The sequence below is a fragment of the Condylostylus longicornis genome, unplaced genomic scaffold (genome assembly GCF_029603195.1).
Source record: "Condylostylus longicornis isolate FDR11 unplaced genomic scaffold, ASM2960319v2 ptg000040l, whole genome shotgun sequence".
NCBI lineage: Eukaryota > Metazoa > Arthropoda > Insecta > Diptera > Dolichopodidae > Condylostylus > Condylostylus longicornis.
The window spans coordinates 14,981,602-15,007,890 of record NW_026578009.1 but is presented as its reverse complement, the minus strand read 5'-3'; the positions used below and the strand labels follow the sequence as shown (position 1 = coordinate 15,007,890).

At 27.1% G+C, this 26,289-nt stretch overlaps 2 protein-coding genes across 2 annotated transcripts; one reads left to right on the top strand and one right to left on the bottom strand.

Annotated features, from left to right (window-relative positions):
• Positions 1–23,364: 23,364 nt before the first annotated feature.
• LOC129609827 (putative nuclease HARBI1) lies at positions 23,365–24,427 on the top strand. The gene is made up of 3 exons (XM_055521952.1): positions 23,365–23,933; positions 23,990–24,086; positions 24,142–24,427. The coding sequence occupies exons 1-3, from the start codon at positions 23,365–23,367 to the stop codon at positions 24,169–24,171; spliced, it is 696 nt and encodes a 231-aa protein (XP_055377927.1). The 3' UTR covers positions 24,172–24,427.
• Positions 24,428–24,763: 336 nt separating this feature from the next.
• Positions 24,764–25,902, bottom strand: LOC129609826 (uncharacterized). Its single transcript, XM_055521950.1, has 3 exons — positions 25,434–25,902; positions 25,285–25,374; positions 24,764–25,203 (listed from the first exon to the last, which is right to left on the bottom strand). Exons 1-3 carry the CDS (start codon positions 25,774–25,776, stop codon positions 24,764–24,766), a joined length of 873 nt encoding a protein of 290 aa, XP_055377925.1. The 5' UTR covers positions 25,777–25,902.
• Positions 25,903–26,289: the final 387 nt, after the last annotated feature.

Sequence of the window (26,289 nt, the reverse complement as noted above, 5' to 3'; positions counted from 1 at the left end):
TAATTTGGAAAAAGAAAAAAGGCCCTAATAAAATTAAAAAAACAAAAAATGTCATTATGTTTAATTTTAGTTGATTTTAAAAGCTATACAGCTTTTAAAATCAATAAAATCAAAAATAATGAAATTTTTTGATATAAAAAAAAATAGATTTTGATATAAAAATAAAAAAATTTTTTGGGGCTTTTAAAATCTTGACATAGAAAAGGTCTTCGTGTTATATTTTCTGTACCATAAAATATTTTTCAGCACTTAGTACTAAAATTAAGGTTTGAGGAAGTGGCCAAAATTCTGTAAAAAAACATTTCGAACGAAATTACCTGGTTAGAAAAAACTGAAAAAATTAAAAAAGGAAAAAATTTGATTTTTCCTAAAGTTCGAATGACTGATATTCCGAAAGTACGCAAAATACATAATGAAACAAGGTGTTTATTTTAAGCCCTTTACTAGACCTTTCAGAAACTGTTTGTTTGCCCCTATCTTTTTTGAAACGGAAGTTATAATCAAAAAAGCTTGTATAACTAGGAATTTCGTGAAAATTCCTTAAAATCCCTGGAACTTGGAAACCCCTGACATTTCGCACATACTTCGGAACAAAAGTTTTACTTATTTTCGACCCTACCAATGGTCTATGTTGTTGTATACGTTTCTGAATCACCCTGTATATAATTCTTACTATATTTAACGTACCAGATTTTCCGCTTTTTTCCTGCAATATTTCGGTTTATCTTGATTACTTGATGGTTGTTGATATCCTCCGGTCCTACAACCGTATCAAGCCAATTTCTTAATATGTTACATGTTGCTTTGCGGAGTGAGAATTCTCTAACAGAGGCATACTAACAAGGTCTACAGCATTTTCCAACGCCTTTTGCTCCAAATCATCAACCTTATTTTCCAAAAGGTTCTCCTTTTTCTTCAAGATGTTCTCTTGTTCAGCTAGTTTTTAATTGTTCTAGCTCCTATAGCTTCTATAATATTTGAGAAAATAAAATATTTTTTTTGTAAAAATTGAATTTAAATATCAATTTTTAATTATTTTAGAATAAGATGAAACATACGAGTATAAGAACTAAAACCCATCATATGAATAAAACAATTTTTTGTTTGCTCCTAATATCTTTTGAACAAATTAAACAAATCTCTTCTTATTACTATTAGCTTTTTGTGAAAATATTTTTCTCCAAAAACTATTATAGGTTGAAATGGAGAAAAAAACAAGAACCTCATAAAACAAAAGCAAAAACCTACATTAAAAAAAAAGCAAAAAAAAACAAAAACACAATTAAAAAATTCAGAACGAAATCAAAACAAGTAAAAACGTTTCAGACGGTATAAATCAACTGAATTATAACCTAGACTAATATCTTTATATCTAACAAGTCCCAATGCTAAGAAACTTGAAAGCACGACCTTATTTTATATATGTAGGTTTTTTTTTTAAATCGAAAAGGCTATTTTTTGAAAAGAAATAACAAAATAAATTTATGTTTATTATAATTCAGGTAATATTCCGGAAATATGTTTAAAAAATCAATTAAATATAATAATATTTTCATTCACAATTATTTTAAAATTCTTAAAATACATGCAAAAAAGCGGAAAAACTACAAACAGCCCATTCGCCTTCAACATTTTATTTGGTACTGAAAGCATTTCTATATTTTTTAGGGAACAGCTTTTTTTTCTCATAGCGTAAGTTAACTCAAGATATGAAAATTAACTGTAGTGTCAAGTTGAAAGTATTACTAACGAAAGAAGAATAACTACATATTGATATGAATACAAACAAGAAAAGAAACAATTTGAAGAGGGAATTAGAAAATAATATCTAAAATACAATTAAATATTATTTTACCAATACAAATTTTATATACACTTCAAAATTTTACCTCTATTTTTATTTAAGAAAAGTTTTTAAAACTTAATATATTATCTAAGTAAAAAAAATCCGTATTTCAAAGGTTTTGAGAAAGACAATAATATATTTTTATGACCGGATTTGAATATTTTTTTTTATTTTTGAAATAAATAGTATCCAGGCAAACGACTCAAAAATTCCGATTGTAAAATGACAAGTAGTATGTACTCATTTAATTTTTTTCCGAGTGCGTTAATTTTTTTATTTTTAATTAAAGTTTCATTTTTTTGTTTCCGAAATCATACGCCAGGTACATATATTTAAGAAATCATCTTCACACATATACCTTATAAGATTTAATTCGGATTTATTTAATTTCAATACACCGCTTGTGCAAGTTTTGTATGTTACTTTTTAAGTACTAATTTTATTTAAAGAAAATGAAACAAATAAAAAGAATTATTTTATTCTTTTATTTAACCTTTTATTACCAAACTCGATGAAACCAAATCTTAAACTAAACTTTTTACTGTCTAAAATCTTATTACAAAAGTATTCAAAAATCAAATCGATTTTTGTTCAATTTTTTACATAGTAACATTAATTTATTATCTGACCATTGGTGCAGTGGTTATGGCACCGGTCCTTTAACCAAAGGGTCTCGGGTTCAAACCCCGGTCAGGTCACTATAAAAAATTATATTCAATATTATTATAACTTAATAAGTATACAATACTAATAAACATTATACAAGTAATTTTCAAATATTCGTAATATTCGATATTAAAAAAAAAAACTAAGAAAAATAAACAGTAAATATTAATAACCTCAAATAATTAATATAAATAAAACTACGGCAGGCTAGTCACCTACCTAGTTAAACTCTATGACGCTATGAAACTAGTGCATGAGAAATCATGCACTAGCCCTATGCTCCTTCTAGGAGTGAATAGGGGAAAAAAAAAACATTAATTTATTAAAACAAGAAGAGAAACTATAATTTACGTAATATTCTTCTTTTCAAATGCAATAAATTTTGTTTGTTGCACTTGAAAAGGAAATTGTGAAACAAATTTTTATTTTGCCGTTTTGTAATATGATCCTTCAATTTTAATAAACGAGAAAAATAATTTCATGTTTTCGTTTTCATGTAATTTAATATTTCAGTTAATGAACTTGAAAAATAAATGTGTTGAAATTTAGTTTTTTATATTTTAATTGTTTGTTCAAAATTAGGATACACTCTAAAAAATTTTGGTTGGATTTTACTACTTTTGCCTACTTTTGCAACATGTTGCCTACTTTATAAGTAGTAAATTCCTATTAAAGTGTTTTTCTAATTTTAGTGTAAAAAAATTTCTCCAAAAGAGTGTGTTTTCGAAACAACTTTTTAACGCGAATTTTCCTAAAAAAATTGTAAAACGCGCAAAAAATAAATAAATCACATGAATTTTTCGACAAAACTCACATTTTTAGTGTGAGTTACCACGATTTAAGTGAAAAATTCTATAGCGACATCGTAAAAAACCACTATAGTACCACGAAACCCCACCAAATAAATGTAATATCCAACATTATTATTTTATAGATTTAAAAAGAATTTATCAAAAAGAAAATAATTTTTTTTTAATAAAATTTGTCAAGTTGACGAATAACTTCTGTATGTATGCTTTACATATTACATCAATTGCTTGAAAATTTCATTTAAAAAAATATTATTTTCTTTTTAATACATTTTTCTCTTTAAATATATAAAATAAAAGTACTGGATGTAAGTGTGATTTTGAACCACATAGAAATATAAAATATAATGGTATAAATATTTATAACTTCATTATCTAATAGCCATTTAAAAAATTTGTAGTACTTCATAGTTTATTAAATAAAGAAAACCAAAATTATGTATGGAATGTTCATTTTGTTACTTTATTGAAAAGAATTAGTTATCAAATTATTACAGTACATATTACTATTTTGATAAAAGTTTGAACAAAAACATATAAATTTTATAACATTTACATGAAAATGAGAATACCTATTTATTTCATATATAAAATTTTGTTCAACTAAAAATAAAAAGAAAATTAAAGAACATTTCAATAATTCTATAACGAAAGTCAAAAAATGTTTACATTACTTATTATTTTGTAATCCATTTAAACAAAAAATATAAAACTTAATACTTAAAATTTAAAGTATTTAAATAAACAACAAAAACAAAAAAAAACACATTTCAACAATTAAATTAAATCAAAAATTACTTAACAGCACAAACTTAATAAAATTCAGTTTTGTCTTATTCAAATATGCACTTCTTTAAAGTGAACTAAGCTTTACTATTAAACTATTAATTTTATTTAAGCTGTTCATTGATTTTTTTATTCCTCGTACACCATCTGGATAATGTTGAAGTCAGTATCTAACAAAAAATTCCATAAATTGCGAAATTTCTTTGGGAAATATTATGTTAAGCACATAATAATAACAAACAAGTAACTCCAACATTCCGATAAAATCAGAACTTACGAATTCAAACACATTAACTTGCACCTTTTCAATAAAAATGTAAATTAAAGCATCTCCCTCCAAATCCGTTTCTAAAATTAGAAGTTGTAAACTTGTAACTAATATAATACCAAAAATTATAAAATCAAAATATTTTTAACTTACGGACTATGCCTGCCCATGGTGTATTTGTAGGAATCTCATCCTTCAGTGTATTTAATGTTGTACCAAACTGAAATTGAAATCAATAAATTAAACTTAAGTATTATTAAAAAGAAAATAGTACTTACTGTAAATTTTTTGAAAATAAAGTTGACATCTGCTATTTTAGCTCACAAGGTTTGAAACAATATTTTCATCAGTCTCTAAATTATGTTTTCTTATATCCTTGTTTTTACAGTTTAGTAAAAATTCCTTAATTTTGGTCTTAGCCAATTCAAAATTAAGTTTTATGTTTTCTGAATCTTTTTTCATTAAACAACTGAAGTGCTGTTTCAAAATATCTTTGTCGAAAAGATATGGCCAATTGGTTTTGATCGCGCAGATATCGGGAATGACTTCTCTATTATTTAAGTACAGTCTTTGTTCAGCATATGTTTCTTTCATATATTCCTCTATTTTCTTACAATTATCAGCCGTTATTTCTTCACATTTACTCATCTCTTGCAAAAATTTCTGCTTGAATTGTGCAGAAGTTGCAGTATGATTTTCAGAGTTGTGTTTCTTTGGTTGCCAATTAGGACAAGTTTTTTGAAGAACATTTGAGATGCGTCTAGCTTTCAAAGGAATATTTAAATCTATTTCTGGTATTTTTCGTTTAGGTGCACGATTTAAAGTATTATTCCTATTTTTCATTTTTGTAATCAAAACCAATGGTTCATTAGATATAAATTTACCATTTTCATCTTTCTCAATTATTGACTCAGGAAATTTATCAGCTGCTTGCTGAGCAGCTACTGACCGAAAGACTGACATCGGGATGTGAAATGAAAAAGCTACACAATTACATTGGCAAGAGCTGTAAGTCTTTTATTTAGCTTTTTTTTGTTTTCTAGCATTTCTGAGACGTCATGTGGCATTTTGTTCCAGGGAATTTTAAACTGTGAGAACAACCGTGAAACTTGCGAATTTGTTTCAGACTTTGATGATAAAGCCGTGCTACTCATAGATAATGTCGTATCTAATGAGGGTGCAGGACTGGAATGCTTAGTAATTTCGTTTTCAGCTATAATAATATATTCAGTATTTTCTAAAATTCCGGATATGTTATCGTTGACTGGAGTTTGTACGTTATCAGATTGTATAAGCTTAGCTTTCGAGTCTGCTGAAAACCATTCATTTTCTGAGTTTAATAACATAAAAACACAATCAGATTTATTTTTTGAATAATATTCTAATACGGCATCCTCACACACGACTGATCCATTAGATTCCAATACTAATTTACTGCCTTGCATATGAAAACATTTTGCTGAAAATATTTAATTTATTTTAGTTTTAACTTCCATATTGATTAATTTTGAAAAAATTGTTGATATATATTTGTAAAATTTACCTTTGTTAATAACAATTCACATTTCAATTGATGGATTGCACATGAATACATTTTTGACTTTTCTGTCATTACTCCAAATATGAAATAAATATTGATCCATTTTATATTTTAAGTTGAAAGTATTTAAATTATTTTATTTAATATATTCGATCTTATTTGCTATATCTTTATATTAATATCTGTTTATATAAATTGAAGTTAAATTAATATTTTTGAGATTTTGTTTGAATAAAATTAATTAATATTAAATTTGTCAATATTTGTAATTGAATTAAAAAATTTAGAAGTTGATTTAGAAAAAAAAAAAATTAATGTATTATTTGATGTTTATTTTTTAAAAATATGTTATTTATCATTATAAGACAAATATTTTTATAAAATATGAGCGCATTCTTCGGAATAGTAATATTGGTTTCGAAGATTTAAAATATTTATTGGTTTTACTTCTAAGATGTTCTTAATTTCAACTAAACAATATGATGGTTCGATTTTATAGCTTTCATGTAAAATAAGATTTTCATTGTACCACATTTTTTTTAACTTCCCATAAAATATTGCTTAATCATATGATCCATTCAGGAATATTGCTTTGATAATTAAAATTTCTAAGTTGTTATCTTCATCTAAATCAAAAAGAATGGCATCATTTTCTTTATATATTGTGTTAAGATACGAAATTTTTTTGGTAACAAATACAAACTGTGATGGAATTTCTATATTGAACAATGTTTTTGAAAAGTATTCAACGTGATCGGAAACTATAGTGTGTTTAAAACGACTCTCATTAATATTTGCCTGGCTTTCTTGATGGCTTCTTGCAAGTGTGTAAGTTATATTTTTGAAATTTTTACACAATTTAGCTTTGTTCTTGAAGAATTGGTGTTTTTGTTCAAATGGTAATGTCCACAAGTTTCTTAGCGGCCCAAATTTTCTTATAAGATCCGGATAGTGGTGAATAAAATGGTGCTTTGGTCTTAATGGTGATTCCGGAAAACAATCTCTTCTATATTCAAAATAAACGTTTATATGAAAAGATAATAATGAAACTGCATCTTTAGATATAGTCGGGGAGCTAATTATGCGACACATTTCAATCATTGTTGCTAGAAATTTCCACACTGATTCTTCAAAGTCATGAATTTTCCCTAACATTATCAATGGGATGAGAATTAAAATATGAAAAACTTCATTGTACTTTCCAGGAATTTTTTTCATATTTTCTATATTCGGAAAGTTTAAGTGTAGCTTAAATTTTTTTCTAAAATATGATAAAGAAATATTAATAAAATCTAGTGATATGTCATGATTTTTTATAAAATAATTTATTATCAACATCAGATCATACGGTATAATTCCTTCATATAAATCGTGACCCAAACAAGGAGGTAAGCCAGGAAAACAAACATGAAAATATTTAATAGTATTTAGACAAGAATCAAATTTTATTCCGTATACCATATTTTCTATTCCAGAATGCAATTCGACAACACTCATATTATAGTTTTCTATGCTTCTTGTTTCAGAACGGGTGAGATCATAATTCTTAAGCTTTTTACGTGTGTGAAAGCAATATCTGCAAAAGAAGTCCGTGGAACTGAAATTCTCACAAAATCCCCCTATTTGATGACTACCCAAATTATCTCCCAGCATTGCATACAGTGTACCGAAGTATTGCGTTTCAAGTTGTGTAATGGGATTAAAAATTTGAATACCTTCATCTTCTAATATACGAATATCTTGAAGCACTGGTTCCAATATTTTGTGAAAACCAAAAGTTTTGACGTAACTTTCCTTGCATAAAAGAACAAGTTGAATATTTTCAATTGAAGATCTATATTTTTGATTTAAATTTCCTATGACCATATAACATCCAAGAAGTTTATGTTTCTTTTTTGAAGATGATAGAGGACTGCATATCTCAAATGCATCTTGAAACAATATTATTTCAATTTTATTTCTATTTCTTAAAAATAAATTTTCTTTGAAAACCGTTCCGTCATTGTAATCCTTATAGATTTTATCTTTTGATTTTTTTGGTTCTGTAAATATATGTACGAAAGATCTATTTGCCATCAAAAATTTGATAGTTTCCAAAATCGGAACATAATAAGTAAAACAATTTCTATGGTATAAATCGTTTCCTAAAAATATTTTTTGTGGACTTACATATTTATAATTATCCATTACAAACTTTTTTTATTTTGTACGGGGATTGAAATTGTTTTAAATCGGAAATTAAAGTCGAATGTGTTATAATATCAATGATATCGGTTTCATGTTGTGAAATTTTTAGAAGCTCACATTTTTTTTTAGTTTTTCAATATTTTCATTTGAGGTATTAAGTAAAATTTGATGAAGTTCATTAAAAAGAAAATTCAAATCACTCTCTGTTAATTTAAATTTAGATTTTAATTGAATAAATAAAGAAGAAAACACAGTATTTCTCTTATTTTCATTCGATAACTCGTTAGCTGAATAATTTTCATTCACCAAATCCATACTTTCACAACGTTCATCTTGATTAGAAATATACGTATCAATAGCTTCAGAATTTTCAATTGATAAAGCAATATTTTCGAAATGTTTCTGATATTCACTGTGATTTCTATATGTATGTGATCTTAACGTTGATTTATTTTTTATAAGAAGATGACAACCAGGAAAGGGGCACTGGATTGTCGAATTCATATTTAAATGAGAATTTAGATGAGTAATAATTTCTTGAACAATTTTTGATTGGAAACTGCACTGCTCAATAGAACAGGTTAACATTTTCGTTGAATATTGTTTTTTTTGCAGCCTTACCTTCCTTTATATTGAAATGAATACGAAACCAATGACTCTTATAAGCCTCATAACTTGAAAATTTTTTAAAACAATTTTTGAATAGACAATCAAAGGGAACATTCTTTTTTGTTCTATGTAAATACAAGTGTTTATGATACAAGCTAAGAGCTTTAGTTTTGAATAAATTACAAATATTGCATTTGTATGAACTCATTTTTGAAAATATAAAGATTTAACCTCAATTTACGCAGTACTTATTATAATTTTATAATACGTGTATTATATTGTAAATACTACTTCTTTTTATATAATATTATTAACTTTTATAATTAAAATTTTATTTTTTTTTATTATTTTTCACTCCCGATATTTATTTATAATTAAATTTCAGCACAAACTTTTGCAAAAACTAATTCACATCGAATGAACATAAACAAATTACGACCTGTCACAGCGGCGTCTCTTTTCAACTGAGCAAAACAAAACATGACGAAATGGCAACAAAAATTTACCGTTTGTGTTGTGTATACCAATTAATGTGCGTGAATTCCTTCGTAAAAGTGTGAAAATATACTAATTTTTTGATTTTTAACATTTACATAATATCAATCACGAAAAAATTGGGGATTTACGCTAATTTTGAGAAAAACGGCTATCAATGTGAAATCGAACCCTCAATGTTTATTTTACCGCATTTAATATGTTTTAACACTTTTTTTAGGTTTATTATTGTGCAACTTTGTAGGAATTTACTATCATTTTTTAGAGAAGAAATCAGAAATTATGATTCTTATGTTTGAATTTAAATAAGTCATAAAATTGTTTAAGTGGAAATTTTAAGAATCATATACTCTAAAAAAAAATTGTTGAATTTTAATACAATTATTGTAGGCAACCAATTTACAACAATCACTGTAGTAAAAATACAACGCCGTAGTAAAATTAAACAAGCAATAGTATATTTACATTTATTTTGTTTAAATTTTTTACAACAATTATTATAGTAATAATAAACATGAATTGTAGTGAATTTACTCAGGAAATTGTGTAATATTATACTATAACGACATATTTTTACTATAATTATTGCAGTAATTATAAACTATTAATTGAGTAAAATTACTCTCGTCATTGGAATTTTACGCATAGATTTGTTGAATTTCCCACATAAGTTGTGGAGTTTTATACTAAAATAAAAATTTCACTGCTAATTTATAAATGAAACACTTTACTACAACTTTGATTGAGTTTATATTGAAAATCGTAAAGAAGAATATTTCAGTGTATTTTTATGTTGGGTTTATATATTTATATATATTATATTATTGCATACATCAGCATATTATATGCATTATTATATAACTTTCAATTAACTTCTAAAATTTTCTTATGTTTTTTGATAGCATTTATTCAATCAAATTTTATAATTACAATTGTCTGTTAAGTCATTTCACTTGTAATTTAACAATTTAATTTTTATTTTACATAAAACTGCACAAAATTTTTTTAACCTTAAGATTATGAGTATGGACAGAATTTATATAAAATATAAAACATAATAACTTTTTATTTGTGCAGTTTATTTTTATTAATTCAAAATTTATTCTTATACTTTATACATACATCAAAACATATACATAAGTCACAATCTGTACACTTCTGTTTTTCTATTTTTTAAAGGGCAAACATAATTTATATTCATAAAATTAATAACAAGCCCTAAATTTTCAAGTCCATTATTTTGTCAACCAAAAATATAATCTTTATATTCAACATAAACAACAATTTATATTCTAATAATCTTTTTTCATATTACTAAACTCATTAAAAATATATAAAATGTACAAATGTTAAATTATTATTTTTGTTATCCTATCATTATAAAAATACAATTTATATTTAACTAAGTCTCCTATAAAATTTTTAAACACATTGCATTTGTTTATCGTTAAAGTAAGTAAATTAGTATCATTGTTATAATAATATTGATGTACATTTTTTGTGTTAAAACATAAAAAACGGTTATAATCTCTATCAACTGATCCAAAATTTCTGGATTCCCATGGAATGCAACTGCAGATTTTTCCAAAATAATGTACCCCATTTTCTTCTCTACGAATGTATCTACAAATTAGAAATTAAATGAGAATTACGTTCTATTAAAATTGAAGAATACGTTTCTCGAAATTCCTCATAATTTTGTGGTGAACCTTTTAATTTTTTATAATGTAATAATAATTAGATTTATCAACTTACTATGATTGCTATCCATGTCTATTAAGTTGGGGATGATTCGATTATTTCGTCCAAAGTAGTGCCAAGCTAAAACACAAATTAGATTAGATAAGATAAAAGTTCGATAATAATGACTTTTATATTTAAATATAAAAGTTTTGTTTATAAATAAAAAACTTTTTCAGTCCATACTCACCTCAAACTTTTTGTAAAACAAATTTTGATCCTCTTTAAAATGCATTATTACTGCACATATAATTTCTTCATCATTTATTTCATTTGCAAAAGAAGCTTTTTATTGTTTTGTTTTGCATAAAGTGTTCATAATGCACTGGATTCTCAGATGAAAATCGTTTTTTAAAATGCTCCGGTTTAGATTAGTTAATTCTGTAAAATATATGATCATGTGTACAATTATATTTTTAAAGCCAATTGAATTATATTTACATAGATTGCAAGAGTAAGTAAAGAGTAACATTGGACGAGAATTTTTAATTCTGTTGACATAAAATCTGTGAAAATGTGACTGATAAGTTATATATTTTGAAAAATGTTTAAAACATTTTGGCCATAAACAAACGAAATCCCAATTTTTATCACTTATGCGGACATATATAAATTTGCTATATAAAAGCAAATTCTGACAAACAAAATCACAATTATTGCATTTAAAATTTTTAAAATTAAGTTTTAAATATTTTAAACATTTTAAAATAATATAAATTTTTTTTTTAATATTTTATATTATTACTATTTTTGAAATACTTAACAAATGTTTTTACATTTCAAAAAAAGCACACGCGATATGTTTAAAGTCCAACGATCAACTGATTTTAATATCATCTTTCATAAAATAACTTCGTATAATTTTTACACTAAAATGTTTAAATTTACATTTGTTTTTGTTTATATTTACACAAAATGTTTATTTTTACACTTTTATATGTGTAAAATTAAGTAAATAACATTTTTCTGTTGAAATTTACACATATTTTTGTGAAAATACACGATTTTTTGTTGAATTTTACACAAAAAGTTTATTTTTACCACTTTAATATTATTTACTACAATCACTGTAGTATTTTTACTATGGCAGTTCAATTTTAAACATGAGAATACTATAATAATTGTAGTAAATCGTGTTTAATTTTACACACTTTTTTTAGAGTGTATAATAAATTTTATATTTAATTACTTTTAGGACTAATGGAATTTAGTTCTATTATTCTGGATAAAATCTCATTGGTCGATTATATAACTCCCCCACCCTTACGATTTCTCCTGGACAAAACATTGAGGATCACTTTTATTTATATTCTTTAAAGGCTTTTCTTTTCTTGCTTTAATTAACATAAAACTTAAAATGATTAAAATAAAAAGCATTATTATTACAAAAGTTGTATTAAAATATGCTAAATTTTCATTAAAATTTCTTTTATTTTTAATTTCATGAATTTCTTTATTATTTTCTAATTGCTTTAGATTTAAATGCTCTAATTTAATTGTATTATTAATATTTTTAATTGTGGTATAATTCGGAACAACGATATTATACTTAAACTCTTTATTTTTGTTTGAAAATTTAATATTATTTATTTCAATAGTACAATATTGTTAAAGTAAATTATATAATTTTTATTTAGTAAATATGTTATATCTTTGCAATCGCTCTTTAAAGTATGGTTTTGAGCATTTATTATTAAAATCATACCTTTATTTATTTCTTCTGTTTTGTAACTTTTTTCAGTAGTTTTAGAACAATTGACATTATAATAAGGTTAGAACATATGACATCATAAAAAGGTTTGAAATACAATTTGAAGTTAATTGCAATTTTTTTATATATCTCTCCTGGGTAAGATAACATGTTTTATTTTTGAAAGATATAATATCAGAACTTGGAATATCAACTAGTTCAAAGTTTGTATTTGGTGTTCCAAATATTTTGTATTTAATAGCCTTTTCGGTGCTTAAAACTGGTATTGCTAAAACAAATACTAATTTATTATCATTTGTTGTTGCTAAGGAACTCTTAAGATCCTGAATTTTGAAAACGTCGATATTATAAAGATCTATTTCCTCTAGTGTTAAGATTGATCTACTCATAATTTGGTGTTTGGAGAAGATTACGTTTTCTTGGATTTCTCAATTTCGTCGTTTAATTTGTTTCAACTTCTTCCTGTTTGATCGTTGTAAAACCAGATTCTGTATTAAGTTTTTCTAATGTGATAATTGCAGTATTAGTGGGTAAAATAATGGATGACTTCTAAAGATGACTTTAATTTGATGGATTACCTGAAAAGAATTTATACTTTCTTTTAATTCTGGTAATGTGTAAATTTTGATTGTTAATATCAGTGATTTTATTTGTGTATTTTTTCACTTTAATTTTTTTTTAGCGAGGGTGATCTTGATAACGAACTATAGCCGGATTTTTTATTAATATTTCCGATTCGTTTGTAATTTCGAATTGTATTCTATCTTTATTTAATTTAGTAATAATTTTTTCTTTATTTTTATGTAACCTATCTTTAATTTCTTGAAGATTTTAAATTCTATTATTAATAAAATCTATTGGTTTAATTTTAGTTATCGAATGAATAGAATTATTATAAGCTTCTGCAGCTTTTAGAATTTTGCTTTGTGTATCTAAATTTGGTTCCGTTAAGGATAATATTCTAATATGTTCAATAAGAGTTCCATGAGCCCTTTCTTTATCTGAATTTCCTATATGACTTCTAGGCGAAGTGAAGTGAACTTCAATATTTTAAAGTCTACAAAAGTCTTTAATATTTAAATTATCAAACTCATTGTCAAAAATATATTTTAAAGGTTTCCCAAATAATGATTTTCTTTGTCTTAGGGCCTGAACTAATGTTACACTATTTCTATCATTTAATTTAGCAATACTGTGGTGGACAAAAATACTTCTTTTTTTAAATACTAATTGATTTGGCTCAGAAGGTGTTTCGGTTATATTAAAATTATATTTGATAGGTTTTCTATCGTATTTAGCTAAATTACAAACATCGCAATTATTTACGAACTTATAAATAAAATCTTTTAATTTTGGATAGAAATAACGATCTTTGACTTCATTAAAATTTTCTAATATTCCACGATGATTAGTTTTTTCGTGAAAATCTTTTATAACATTAATGAGATTATCCTCATTTTCTACATCTTGAGCTAATTTAGTACATTTAAATAATTCAATTTTTCTATTATTACCAAACAATTCAATTAATTTTTTCTGTAAAATATTAAATTTACTATAATCTAATTCGGAGAAAATTGCAGTTATACCTTCTTTTATTGTTTTCCTCAAAATATCGTTTAAATAATTTACATTGCATAAATCTTGTTCAGATATACGTATAAAAATTTTATAATATTTATTATATTTCACTATTATTTTGCTGGTTTTATTTTTTACAAGGTGAATCTGTTTTAAATATTTATTAACGATATTTTCTACAATCGGAATGTGGTCGTCGAAATCTTCGACGCCACTATGAATTGTAGCTGTATCGGTTTCAATTTCCAACTCATCATTAGGTTGCAATAATATATTAATTTCATTTTTTTCAGAGTTAATTCTACTTAGAAAATCGGCAACTTTATTATCTTTGCCATTCACGTATTCTATATCGATGTCCGTTTCGTAAAACATTCCATAGGATGTCCGTAAAAACATTCCATAGGACTACTGATGCAAAGTCGCTTGCATCAGTAGTCAACGTAAACTTTTGGTTAAAATTAGGATATTTTAATATTGGATGGTTTTTAATATGTACTTCGGATTGTCAATTTCGATTTTATTACTCTTTTTTAAGCAATAAGTTCAGGGTTGAGCAATTTTTGCATAATCCTTTATAAATTTACGATAATACCCCGTAATGCCTAGAAAACTTTTTATTGATTTACGAGTATTAGGTAATTTAAGATTTTTAATAATTTCAATTTTTTTCGGATTAGGTTTAATTCCTTTATCGGTGAGAAGATGTCCTAAATATTCCGACTCCTTGGAAAAAAATAAACATTTAATAAATCTATTTCAATTTTTAAATTAAAACTTCTAAATCTCTCGAAAATTTTTGTAATAGCGTTTTCATGTTCTTGAAGAGAAGTACTGAATATTAATATATCGTTAAGATATACAACACAATTAACGTTTATGAAATCGCGTAAAACATGGCTAATCATTCTTTGAAATGTTGCAGGAGCATTCTTTAATCAGGACCTTGGGAAGTTGAGAAAGTCGTTTTTTGTTGATCTTTTTCGTTTACAAGGGTCTGATGAAATCCTTTAGTGAGATCGAGAGAAATATTGGGCTTTGCCTAACTTATCAAAGAGTGACTCAATATTCGGAATAGCGAGTTTATCTTCAATAGTTATGTCATTTAATTTTCTATAATCAACAACGATTCTCCACTTTTGGCTACCAGACTGATCTAATTTTTTTGGTAAAACCCAAATAGGTGAGTTGTAAGGAGAATTACTATGTTTAATGATACCTTGAGTGAGCATCTCTTTTACCTGAGTTTCTACCTCTTGCTCGTGAATTTTGGGAAACCTATATATTTTTGAATACATAGGCAGTTTGCTTGTAGTAATAATTTGGTGTTTTATACAATTTATATTAGTTAGTTTCTGACAATCCTGATAAAAAAAACCTTTATTTGAATATATAATTTTTTTCAATATTTTATATTCTTCGTTCTTTCCCAAAATTGCGTCAAATTTATTACTTTTCAGATCTAAAACTTCCCATACCATGATCTTCATGGTTGAACTCAATTGGCACATCAGTAATTATTAATAATAAAAAATTTTATTAGTACCAAATAATGTAGATACCTTTAAAGGTTATTTTAATTTTGTTCTTTTTATTTCAGGAAATTGTTTATCACTAATAACAGAGGTAGTAGCGCCCGTATCAATGAAACATTTTATTTTTTTATTATTAATAGTAAATATAGTTATTGGTAGAGGGTTTTCCGAGGATCTAATTAAAAATTTTCTTTCTCAATTCCCTGATGAGGATAATTTGTAGTTTGTTGTAATTCATTTATATAATTATTTTTTTGTTTTACCTCGTTTTGTGTTCCCTAATTTTTTGTGTTTGCTCTAATAATTCTTTAGTATTTTCTGAAGAAATTTTTTTCTTCAAAGTAATTAATATCAACATCCATCGGTTCTGGACGTTGGTAGTTATGATTTTGATTATTGTTAAAATTTTGGTTTCGATTATTGCTACTACCCTGGTAACGATAATTTGATCGTCTACTTGGGTTATTATTATAACGGTAATTGTCGTTACTATTAAAATTATTATTAGAAAAAGAGTTTTTATTATTATGATTGTTTCGAAAATTAGAATGATTGTTGTTATTGTTGTTGTTGAGAGTATAATAATAATTATTACTACGATTATTATATGTTGAAAAATTATTTTTATTTTTCTGAATTGAATTTGAATTTTTGTTACTATTATTACTATTATTTGTATTATTGGAAACACCAGAGTCTAGAAGCTCGTAATAGGCTTCTTCTAAAGATTTAACATTCTTAATTCTTAAATACATATAATCTGACCTACTTAGTTTATTAAGAAATTTTTCTAATATACTTTTTTCGTTATTACTGGGACTAAATTTATTATGAACTAGTGTTGTTGATGTTTGGGGGACGATCTGGCAGGGCATGTTATCCGCCATTGGTTGGGGCATCGGCCACCAGCTACCCCAGTGTGCATCTGGCTGTGTCCCGGAGCTTCAGCCTGGGGTGGGTTAAATAGAAGTAGCCGGTTACCACAAATGGCTACGTATCATAACAAGAAAAGAAAATTATGCACACGTTGAAATAAAACAAAAATAAAAAAAATTAGTGCGATTGCAAAAAATAGTAAGGTTGGATTCAGCTGGGACACGATAGGATGCACCATACGATACATTACTGTGCTGACAGGGTGACGAATCACCACTGTCCCAAGCCCTACCCTTCCATGAGTCTCAGATGTTGCTGAGACTCCCAATCTTTGCTCGAAAAACCCCTAAGTTTTGGGCACCCTAAAGGAAAACGGAACTACGATTCCATCAACATTTTAATTTAAATGTAACACCAACCGAAAACTCTGAATACAAATATCATTTAAATTTTCAACAAGTTGTTAACAAATAAAAATGATATTAAGCGACAAAAAGGCACTTCAAAATGTTATAATGATAAGAAAAAGAAATAAAAAAAAAAAAGAAAGAAAATATTAATTTTAATTGAAAAAAATGAAAGAAATTCTGATCTTATTTTAATTATTTTTAATTTAAAGACTCATAATAATGAGTAAATTAAGATTAATATTCATTATTAATACGTATATTAGGTAAATTTTCTATATTTATGAATAGATTTCTATATTTAAATACTACACCAAAATACTATAGTAAAAACATTAAATTGCGGCCTCGAATTTAAGAAAAAAAAACCAGAATATTTGGACATTTAAAATAAAAGAAAAAAATCGATTTACTACAGCTAACACGTGCAAAATTAACTATAAGATATCACGTTTTTTTTTGTCGTCAAAAAAAATTTTACTTGTCAATTAGTGGACAAAAAATATATTAAGGTACCGATTCCCATAGTCACGTCACTTTCATGACGATTGTCACCTTGTTGTCACGTCACGGAGAATGCTTTATTCCCATAGTCACGGAGAGTGACGTGACAAAATTTTGCTATACGATGGTAACACATATTTGTTTGACATTTCCAATAATAATAAATATTGAAAATATTGACCAACCACCTGAATTTGCTACTTTATCCAGTTGCAAGATTCTTACAATTTCTTCTTCTAAAGAAGTGAATTCATATAATTTATTCAACCCACCCCCGGTTGCCTTCAATTCTTTTTTATTGACACCTATTTTTTTCCTTACTTTTAATTTCATATCTGTCCATACCTAGAATATCAAAAAAATTAAAATATAAACACAAAAGGATCTAAAATTGTTCAAATCTTCTGCCACTCCGACATTGTTTTTATGGGTGGTCCTAAGCTGTTAAGCTTATCTGAAATACTTTTCCAAATTTTCCTATAATCGTCTTTATTTGGCATAACATTTCTAGCCAAGTAAACGTTTTCTGCCATACATGCAACCAAACATTCAAATTGTTTTCTGTTTGTAATTTTTATACTGTAAAAATAATTTTTTTTTGTCAATATTGATTAATAATCGTTTCATTTATATTAATAATTTTGTTTAATTTTACTTACTTCTTATTTTTACTCATTTTCTTTTCTAAAAAAAATACAAAATTTCCTTAATTAAAAAAAAAAACACAACTCTCACGAATAAAAACTGCGTGACGACTGTCACTCGATTTTCGTGAGGGTTGTCACGAGCGTGACTACAAGAATAGCAAATTTTAACTGTCACGGTGACAACCCCGTGACGTGACTATGGGAATTGGCACCTAAATATTATGTAAATATTAATTAATTATTAAGGAATTCTAGCAAAAGTATAATTTCACATTTCTTAAACGAGAGCAAACAATTTATTCTTATTAACTATATATGAGTGGTCAAAATAAATCGATAAAAGCTTCTTGTTCATAATGATCCCATTATTTTTTAATTTCAATTAAAACACCACGTTTCAATTAATACATTCACTTATCATATTTATTTGTTTTTATAATTCATCAATATAATAAAAAAAATAATTTACAAAAAATTTCAAATCTGTTTTAAAATAGAATTTCTTTTATAATAATACATGTTTCAAAATTTAAAAAAAAAAACAATTTATTATAATATTAAAAATTAAACAAAACTTGAATAAAACATTGCTTTTTTTCTTTAATATTTGAAAAATCGTATTTAACAATTAATAAAAAAAAACGTATAGTAAATGTTTCGTAAACTACTTTCAATTTTGATTTCAATTTCGAATAACAATATCAGTATGTAAATAGTCATGTTAGAAAAAAAAACAATGTTTTTTTTTCTATTATAATTTTTTTTATTTATTTGTTACAAATCTTCTTCTTCTTCTTATTCCTCTCCCCTGTGGAGGTTGGCAACCAACCATTCTGCAGTTTCCCTGCATTTAGCTTTCCGCATAACATCGACGCTTGTAGTTCTGCACCATTCTGCCAAGTTCTTCAGCCATGTTTTTCTGCCCCTGCCTCTGCTTCTTTTACCAATTATTTTTCCCTGAAGTGTAAGCTGCAAGAGTCGATATTTTTCGTTTCGCAATACGTGCTCAAGATAGGATAATTTCCTTGATTTTATTGTGTTTGTAAGGGTTTTTTTTGTTTTCATTCTCCTTAATACCTCTTGGTTTGATTTTCTGTCACGCCATGAAATTTTCAAAATTCTCCTGTATGTCCACATTTCGAAGGCATCTATTCTTTCGATATCTGCTTTTCTGAGAGTCCATGTTTCTGAACCATATAAAAGCAGGGACCAGGTGTAATACTTCAGAATTTTCAATTTTAGTTTTAAGTTTATTTCATTGCGGCAAAAAATATTTTTCATTTTGACGAAAGATGCTCTTGCTTGTTCAATTCTTGCCCTTATTTCTGCTTTGGTGTTTGCCTCTGTGTCAATTATTGCTCCTAAATATGTCATTTTATCCTTTTTTTCTATTTCAGCTCCATTTAATTTTATTTTACTGTTGCTAGGATTTTTTTCAATAGCCATATATTTAGTTTTGGTAACATTAATTTTTATACCGTAGTTGGCACACTGGTTATTTAGTTTGTTTAGCAATATTTGTAGGTCATCAGCAGAACTAGCTATTAGAACAGTGTCGTCAGCAAACCTTATATTGTTAATAACTTCACCGTTTATTTTTACACCTATGACTGTATTTTCAAACGTGTTGTAAAATATTTCCTCTGAATAAACGTTGAACAGAACCGGTGATAAGATGCATCCTTGTCTGACGCCCCTCTTTATTTCTATTTCTTCCGTTGATCCATCTGAGGTTTTGACGATCGCTTTCTGGTTGAAGTATAAGAATTCTATAATTTTTATTTCATTTTTCGGTAGTCCTTTCTTCTCTAATATTTCAATCAGCTTATTATGTTTGACTTTGTCGAATGCTTTTTCAAAATCAATAAAGCACAGATGTAAGGGTGAATTCATTTCTTTGAATCTTTGGTTTATTGTATTTATCATTAACAAAGCTTCCCTTGTGCCCAAGTTGTTCCTAAAACCGAATTGTGAGTCCTGTATGTCGTTTTCCAGAACCCGGTATATTCTGTTATGAATAATTTTCAGGAACAATTTCAGGCAGTGACTCATTAGGCTTATAATTCTGTATTCCCCACACTCTGTGGCGTTGCTCTTCTTTGGAAGCGTTATGAATGTTGATCTTAGCCATTCCCTGGGTATAACGCCTGTTTTATATATTTTGTTGAAAAATGTCGTCAAAGTTTTTAAAGCTTCATCATCTAACAGTTTCAAAATTTCATTAGGAATCTCATCTGGACCAGGAGCAGAGCGATTTTTTGAGTTTTTCAAAGCTTTTTTGACCTCGCTTAATATGATACTGGGGCCTTCTTCTGTTATATTACATGCATTATCTAGTCTTGAATCGTCAAACAAATCCTTTACGTACTCACTCCATCTTGCAAGTCTTTCTTTTGGTTGAAGCAGTATTTTTCCATTTTGGCATTTGATATTCCCGTTGTTATTTTTTTTCTTGCTTTGTGTGACTTCTTTAACTTTTTTGTGTAACATAAAAGAGTTTTTGTTGTGATCTAGGCTAGCTATAGTTTCACATTCGTTGTTCCAGAAGTTAGATTTAGCAATTTTAATTTTGTTTTTTATCATTTTGTTGATTGCCTTGTATTTTTCTGAATTTTTGTTTTTATATGATCTTCTGTCGTTCATTAAGCTTAAAATCTCTTCGGTCATCCAAGTTTTTTTTGGCTGGAGTTGATTATTGGCATTTAAAATGTTTAACGTACTATTCAGCGGATTTTTAAGCTTGTTCCAAATCTTATCAATATCTTCTTCGCTTCTTAGTTCTATTGCTTGTTCTGCGACTTTTTGGTTTAGATAGTTTTTTATTTCATTTCGCGTTTTTTGTCCTTCTAGTAGGTTAAAGTTCAGTTTACTGTTGTGCTTTTTCTTCAACATTTTCTTCAACGAAACTTTCACTTTGACCGCTATTGGATTGTGGTCAGAGCCTATATCTGCACCAGGATAAGTCTTTGCACCTTTGATTGCGTTTCTAAATCTTGCATTTACTAAAACGAAATCTATTTGATTTTTAATTATTCGATTTACCTCATTTCGGGGTGCTGTCCAAGTGTACAGCCTCCTGTCCGGCAATTTGAACCACGTATTTGCAATAACCAGATTATTCAGCGTGCAGAATTCTATCAATCTGTTGCCTCTTTTGTTTCTATTACCCAAACCATATTCGCCCACAATATCTAATACCTTTCCTTTAAGTGCTAGTACTTCTTCTAGATCAGCGTAGAATTCTTCGCAGACGTCGTCTTCACTATCCGCAGTAGGCGCATATATCTGTATTACATTCATGATTCCTGATTTTGTCTTCATATTTACCATTATAATTCTTTCAGACTTTTTTATTATACAATTTATAGAAGACCTCAAGAAACCGTTCATTAAAATTCCTACTCCTTTTCTACTTTGTTGATCGACGTTTACACCAGAATACACAAAATAATTGTTGTTTTTGCAACAATTATTATAATGGATATAATAGGTATTAGTGAAACTCACTTTCCAGTGAGTTTCACTAATACCTATTATATCCATTTTCAGTCTCTTCATTTCCATTTCCAGATTTTCCAGTTTACCATCTTGGAGTAGACCTTGAACATTCCATGTAGCTAATTTTAAAGTTTGATTTTTTTTGTTTTCTATTTCGATGTTTTTTGAATTTGTTGGTTTTTTACTAGGGAGTTTACTTATGAGGTGGTTTCCCGTTGCCTTCCTCATATCCTTTATATATTTTTTATTCTAATATTTTATCCTTTTCTTGCCTTGGTCGTATCTAAAGTATCCTATTAGCGTTGCGATGTGGTTATTTTATTTCAGATTCTTTATTTCTCTCGCTTTCACTTATATCCTTATTCTTTTCTTTTTGTATTTTGCTTTTTGGAGTTCCGTTATTTTTCAAATCGTCAGGTGATCTCAATCTTTTTTGTTGATCTTTATTCAGGGAAATCTCTTTTAGATCAACTTTTTTGCCCTCTAGTATTAAACCGTCTCGCTTTATTTCTACTTTTTTCCCTTCTGCTTCAAGTTTTTTTTTCGCTTCAACTAATTTTGCCCGATTCGCTCATTGAATTGCAGTATAGTCACCTTTTATTTAGAAATTGCTACCTTCCAAACTTTTACTGTTCTTAAATAGTTCTTCTTTTTTAGAAAAGGATACACAACTGACTAATATTGGACGGATTTACTCTTTATTTTTTGCTTTTCTGCCAACCCTACGTACAAAATTCAAATCGGAGTCAGTTATTGTAGTTTTTAGATGAGCCTTGCAAAAATGCTTTACTATGTCTTGTAGCTTTTCTTCTTCCTTTTCTTTTATATTTCCTAGCAATAAGTTATTTTTTCTTGAAGTTCTGTCACCTGTTTCTCTTACGTTTTCAATTTCTTTTTCTTTGTCCTTTAGGCTTTCCTTTAAGAAAGCTACTTCTGACTCTAATTCGTCTATTCTTTTATTTGCTTTTTCCAGATTCTTGTTAACTTCTTGGATAATTTCTTTTTTGTTATTTTCAAGTTTTACCTCCAACCCCGTATTTACTTCTTGAACTATTTCTTTTTTATTGACTGCGAGTTTTTCGTCCAATCCAGTATTAAATTCTTTTCGGAAATCTGAAAATTCTTTTTTTAGAAGCTGAGCGATAACACTCACGATGTCGGTTTTATTACTCATCGCCGTATATATTTGTGACGCGTACGTTTATAATTGTGTTTACGTCTATCCGATCACTTTACTACAACAGCTCAAATAATTCTAGTACAATTTACTTTGTTTAATAGGTACTTGAGTGACAATTACCTCGTTTATATGGCAGCTTGAGTACTTGACTTGAAATCAGCTTGAAACTCAAGCAGCGTTTTTAATATGTCAGCTTCAAAGCTTGAAAATGACATTTAGCTTGAAATCAGCTTGAGTTTGACAGTCTTTGAAGTAATAGAAAACAAAGTAATTCAAAAAAAAAGAAGTTGTAATTAATATTAGAAAATATGGATTGTAAAAACAAACAAAAACTCGTAATAAAGTGCATGGAAAATTATAAAATCCATCAGGAAAATATAATCAAAGTTTTTATAAAAAAAAATAATAGAAATAGAGTGAAATTTTTAAGAAGATTAAAAAATAGAATAAATATCAATTTTAAAAGACATAGTGATAACATGAAGAAAAATATTGAAATTATACAAAATTCTCAGAAAAGAAGCAGAAAATTATGGATGAAGACACGGTCGAAAGATTGGTGGAATAACATTTTTGCTTCAGATAATTATTCGGAAATATTTGAAAACTTCCGAATGGATAAAGAAACCTTCAATTTTATATGTGAAAAATTAGACGAAAAATTAAAGCCTCATCCACTTCATGTACGGGAATCCTTATCAACTAAATGCAAGGTTGCAATTAGTATTTATAAACTTGCTTCTTCTGCCGAATACAGAGTTGTTGGCAATCAATTTGGTGTACATAAAAGCACTGTCAAAAAGTGTCTTTATGAATTTTGTGATGCTATGCTAACCTATATCAAAGAAGAAATTTATATGCCAAAAAATGAGGAAGCCGAAGAAGTAATAAAAAATTTTAAAGAAAAATCTGGTATTCCTCAAGTGCTAGGAGCAATTGACGGAACACATATTCCAATAACTCCGAAACAGGAAGGATATAGAGACTACATAAATAGAAAAGGTTGGCCATCTTTAATATTACAAGCAGTTGTGGATAGTAAATATTTGTAAGTTTGTAACATTCAATGTAAAACCGAATTAAGGTATTTTTTTTTCTATGTAGGTTCCGAGATATAACATGTAAACATCCAGGATGTACACACGACGCAACTGTTTTGAAGGATTCCTTCCTGTACTCTAAATATGGAAATCTGGATCTAGTGCGTATTCATAAATATTAATTTTAGTTATCAATTAATTTATAATAAATTTTAGCCGGTTGAAATTTTGACAACAACATTATAAGGCCGTTTTTAATTGGAGATCCTGCGTATCCACTTTTGCCATGGATATTGAAAAATTTTCCAGGCCACTGTAATGAAGAAGAAGAATCTTTTAATGTTTATCTAAACAAGGCGAGAATAGTGGTAGAAAATGCCTTTGGAAGATTGAAAAGCAGATGGCGAATTCTCCAAAAAAGAATTGATGTCAATGTGGATTATGTGCCTAAAGTAGTTGCCACATGTTGTATGCTGCATAATATTTTAGAAAAAAAGAAAAGTGTCTTTTAACCAAGCATGGCAGGAAACTAGCTCTTGTAATTCACTAATAGTTTACGAGCAGCCGGAGAATTTCGTTGGACAAGCAACTTTAGAAGGTACACTTGTACGAGAACACATAAAGGATTACGTGAAAAACAATTTACCTATTTTGAAAAGTATAAAATAATAAAAAAATACATCTTTGTTAATATTTTTAAAACGTTTAATGAAATAAAACATGGCATTTTTTAACATTTCCACTAAAATTTGAAAACCAAAAAAAAAAAAAACATAATGCTAACCAAAAATAAAGATCAATTCATTTTGTAAAAAAAAAACATATTTCTTATTATTTATTAGTCTATCCGTCCTTGGAAATATGAACTTAAACTATTTTTAATATTTTCCTCATATTCACTTAAATTTATAGTCTCTGTATTATAATTACTCGTTTCAATGTTTTCCTTTTTTGTAATTAAATTTATAGTCTCTACGCTATGATTATCACTTTTATTATTTTCCTTATTGCTATCTAAATTTATAGTATCTATGCTACGATTATCATTGAAAATATCTTTGATTGCACACAAGAAATTATCACTGCTTTCCTTTAGCAAACTTTTCATTTGCATGTGACTTTCCTTTTCTTGCTGTGAATATAATTTGTATTCATAGTCTATAAGTTCTTTTTGTTTCTTCAGAAAATCTTCATTGATATCTTTCTGCATTTTATTAATTTTTTCTAACAACCCATCAGATGTTGATTTTCGTTTACGTTTGGAATTATTTTGTAAACCTGAAAAATATTATATTTAATGAATTTTCATATTCATAATATTTTACACTAATATATGTATTTGTATTATATAAAACAAACCACTTGGACTTGGTAACGGCTGCAGCTCATCCGAATCTTCTTGGTTTATATTTGTGTTAGAGGAGTCATTTGTTGAGGGAGTTACTACATCTGAAAATGCAAATAGTATAAGTATTTAATATATCTGTATGTAATCTCCAAAATTCTACCGCAAGAAGTATCTACTCCTGTTTCCAATGTTGTTATTGAGGGTCTCATACCCATCAGCTCGTCCATTTCCTCGAAAAACAGAAAGTCGTTAGCACTATTTCCACTTTTGTTTTTTTCTTTTTTAATGTTTATGTACATATATTTTAAATTTTTCCACCTAATTTCAATTTGTTTGGCGCTTTTATTTTCAATTTTTTTATTTTTTAAACAGTTTTCTACCATTCCGTAGATTTCGCTGTTGCGATATTTTTTGCCATCGATTTTTTCTATAATTTTTTGTTCCTTAAAAAGCTCCAGCATAACCCGCGTCTCCTCATTGCTCCAAATATTTCTTTTCGACATATTCTACAAAAAATTATAAGTTTATAATAATAAATATCAAAATAAAAATACAAAATATCATGTACATATGTTCAAAAATTAACTTACCTTTCATTTGTATTGACACTTAATAGTTTCAAATTCATAAAGCACTCTATTTCTACTGTCATTTTAGGACAAAAAATTAAATTCTGTCATTTTCAAGCTCTCAAGCTTTCAAGCGGTGTTTTTACTTCAACATTTCAAGTCAAGTAGGCAAAATTTTTTGATTGACTTGAGTGAAGCCGATTTCAAGTCAAGCAGTGTTTATATGTACATAAAATAGGCTTCAAGTAAGCTTGAAGCTGCCATATAAACGAGGTAAATGACAGCAGGGTTTGTTTACTTATTTTTTCTTCTACTTCTTTTTTATTTTTAATTCTGTTTTATTTTTCGATCACAACCGGCAAATCTCACTGTGACTTGCAATTCCAAATCCTCGACAAACTCCGATTATTAAATACGGTAATCAAGACCCGCGTTTCCGCGACGATC

Bases quoted from the DNA above. Each gene is read 5' to 3' on its own strand.
- LOC129609826 (XM_055521950.1), bottom strand. From the start codon at position 25,776: ATGTCGAAAAGAAATATTTGGAGCAATGAGGAGACGCGGGTTATGCTG. The intron at 25,375-25,433 runs GTAGAATTTTGG...TTGCATTTTCAG, and splicing joins AGGAGTAGATACTTCTTGCG to ATGTAGTAACTCCCTCAACA. The intron at 25,204-25,284 runs GTTTGTTTTATA...AATATTTTTCAG, and splicing joins GCCGTTACCAAGTCCAAGTG to GTTTACAAAATAATTCCAAA.
- LOC129609827 (XM_055521952.1), top strand. From the start codon at position 23,365: ATGAAGAAAAATATTGAAATTATACAAAATTCTCAGAAAAGAAGCAGA. The intron at 23,934-23,989 runs GTAAGTTTGTAA...TTTTCTATGTAG, and splicing joins GTTGTGGATAGTAAATATTT to GTTCCGAGATATAACATGTA. The intron at 24,087-24,141 runs GTGCGTATTCAT...AATAAATTTTAG, and splicing joins AATATGGAAATCTGGATCTA to CCGGTTGAAATTTTGACAAC.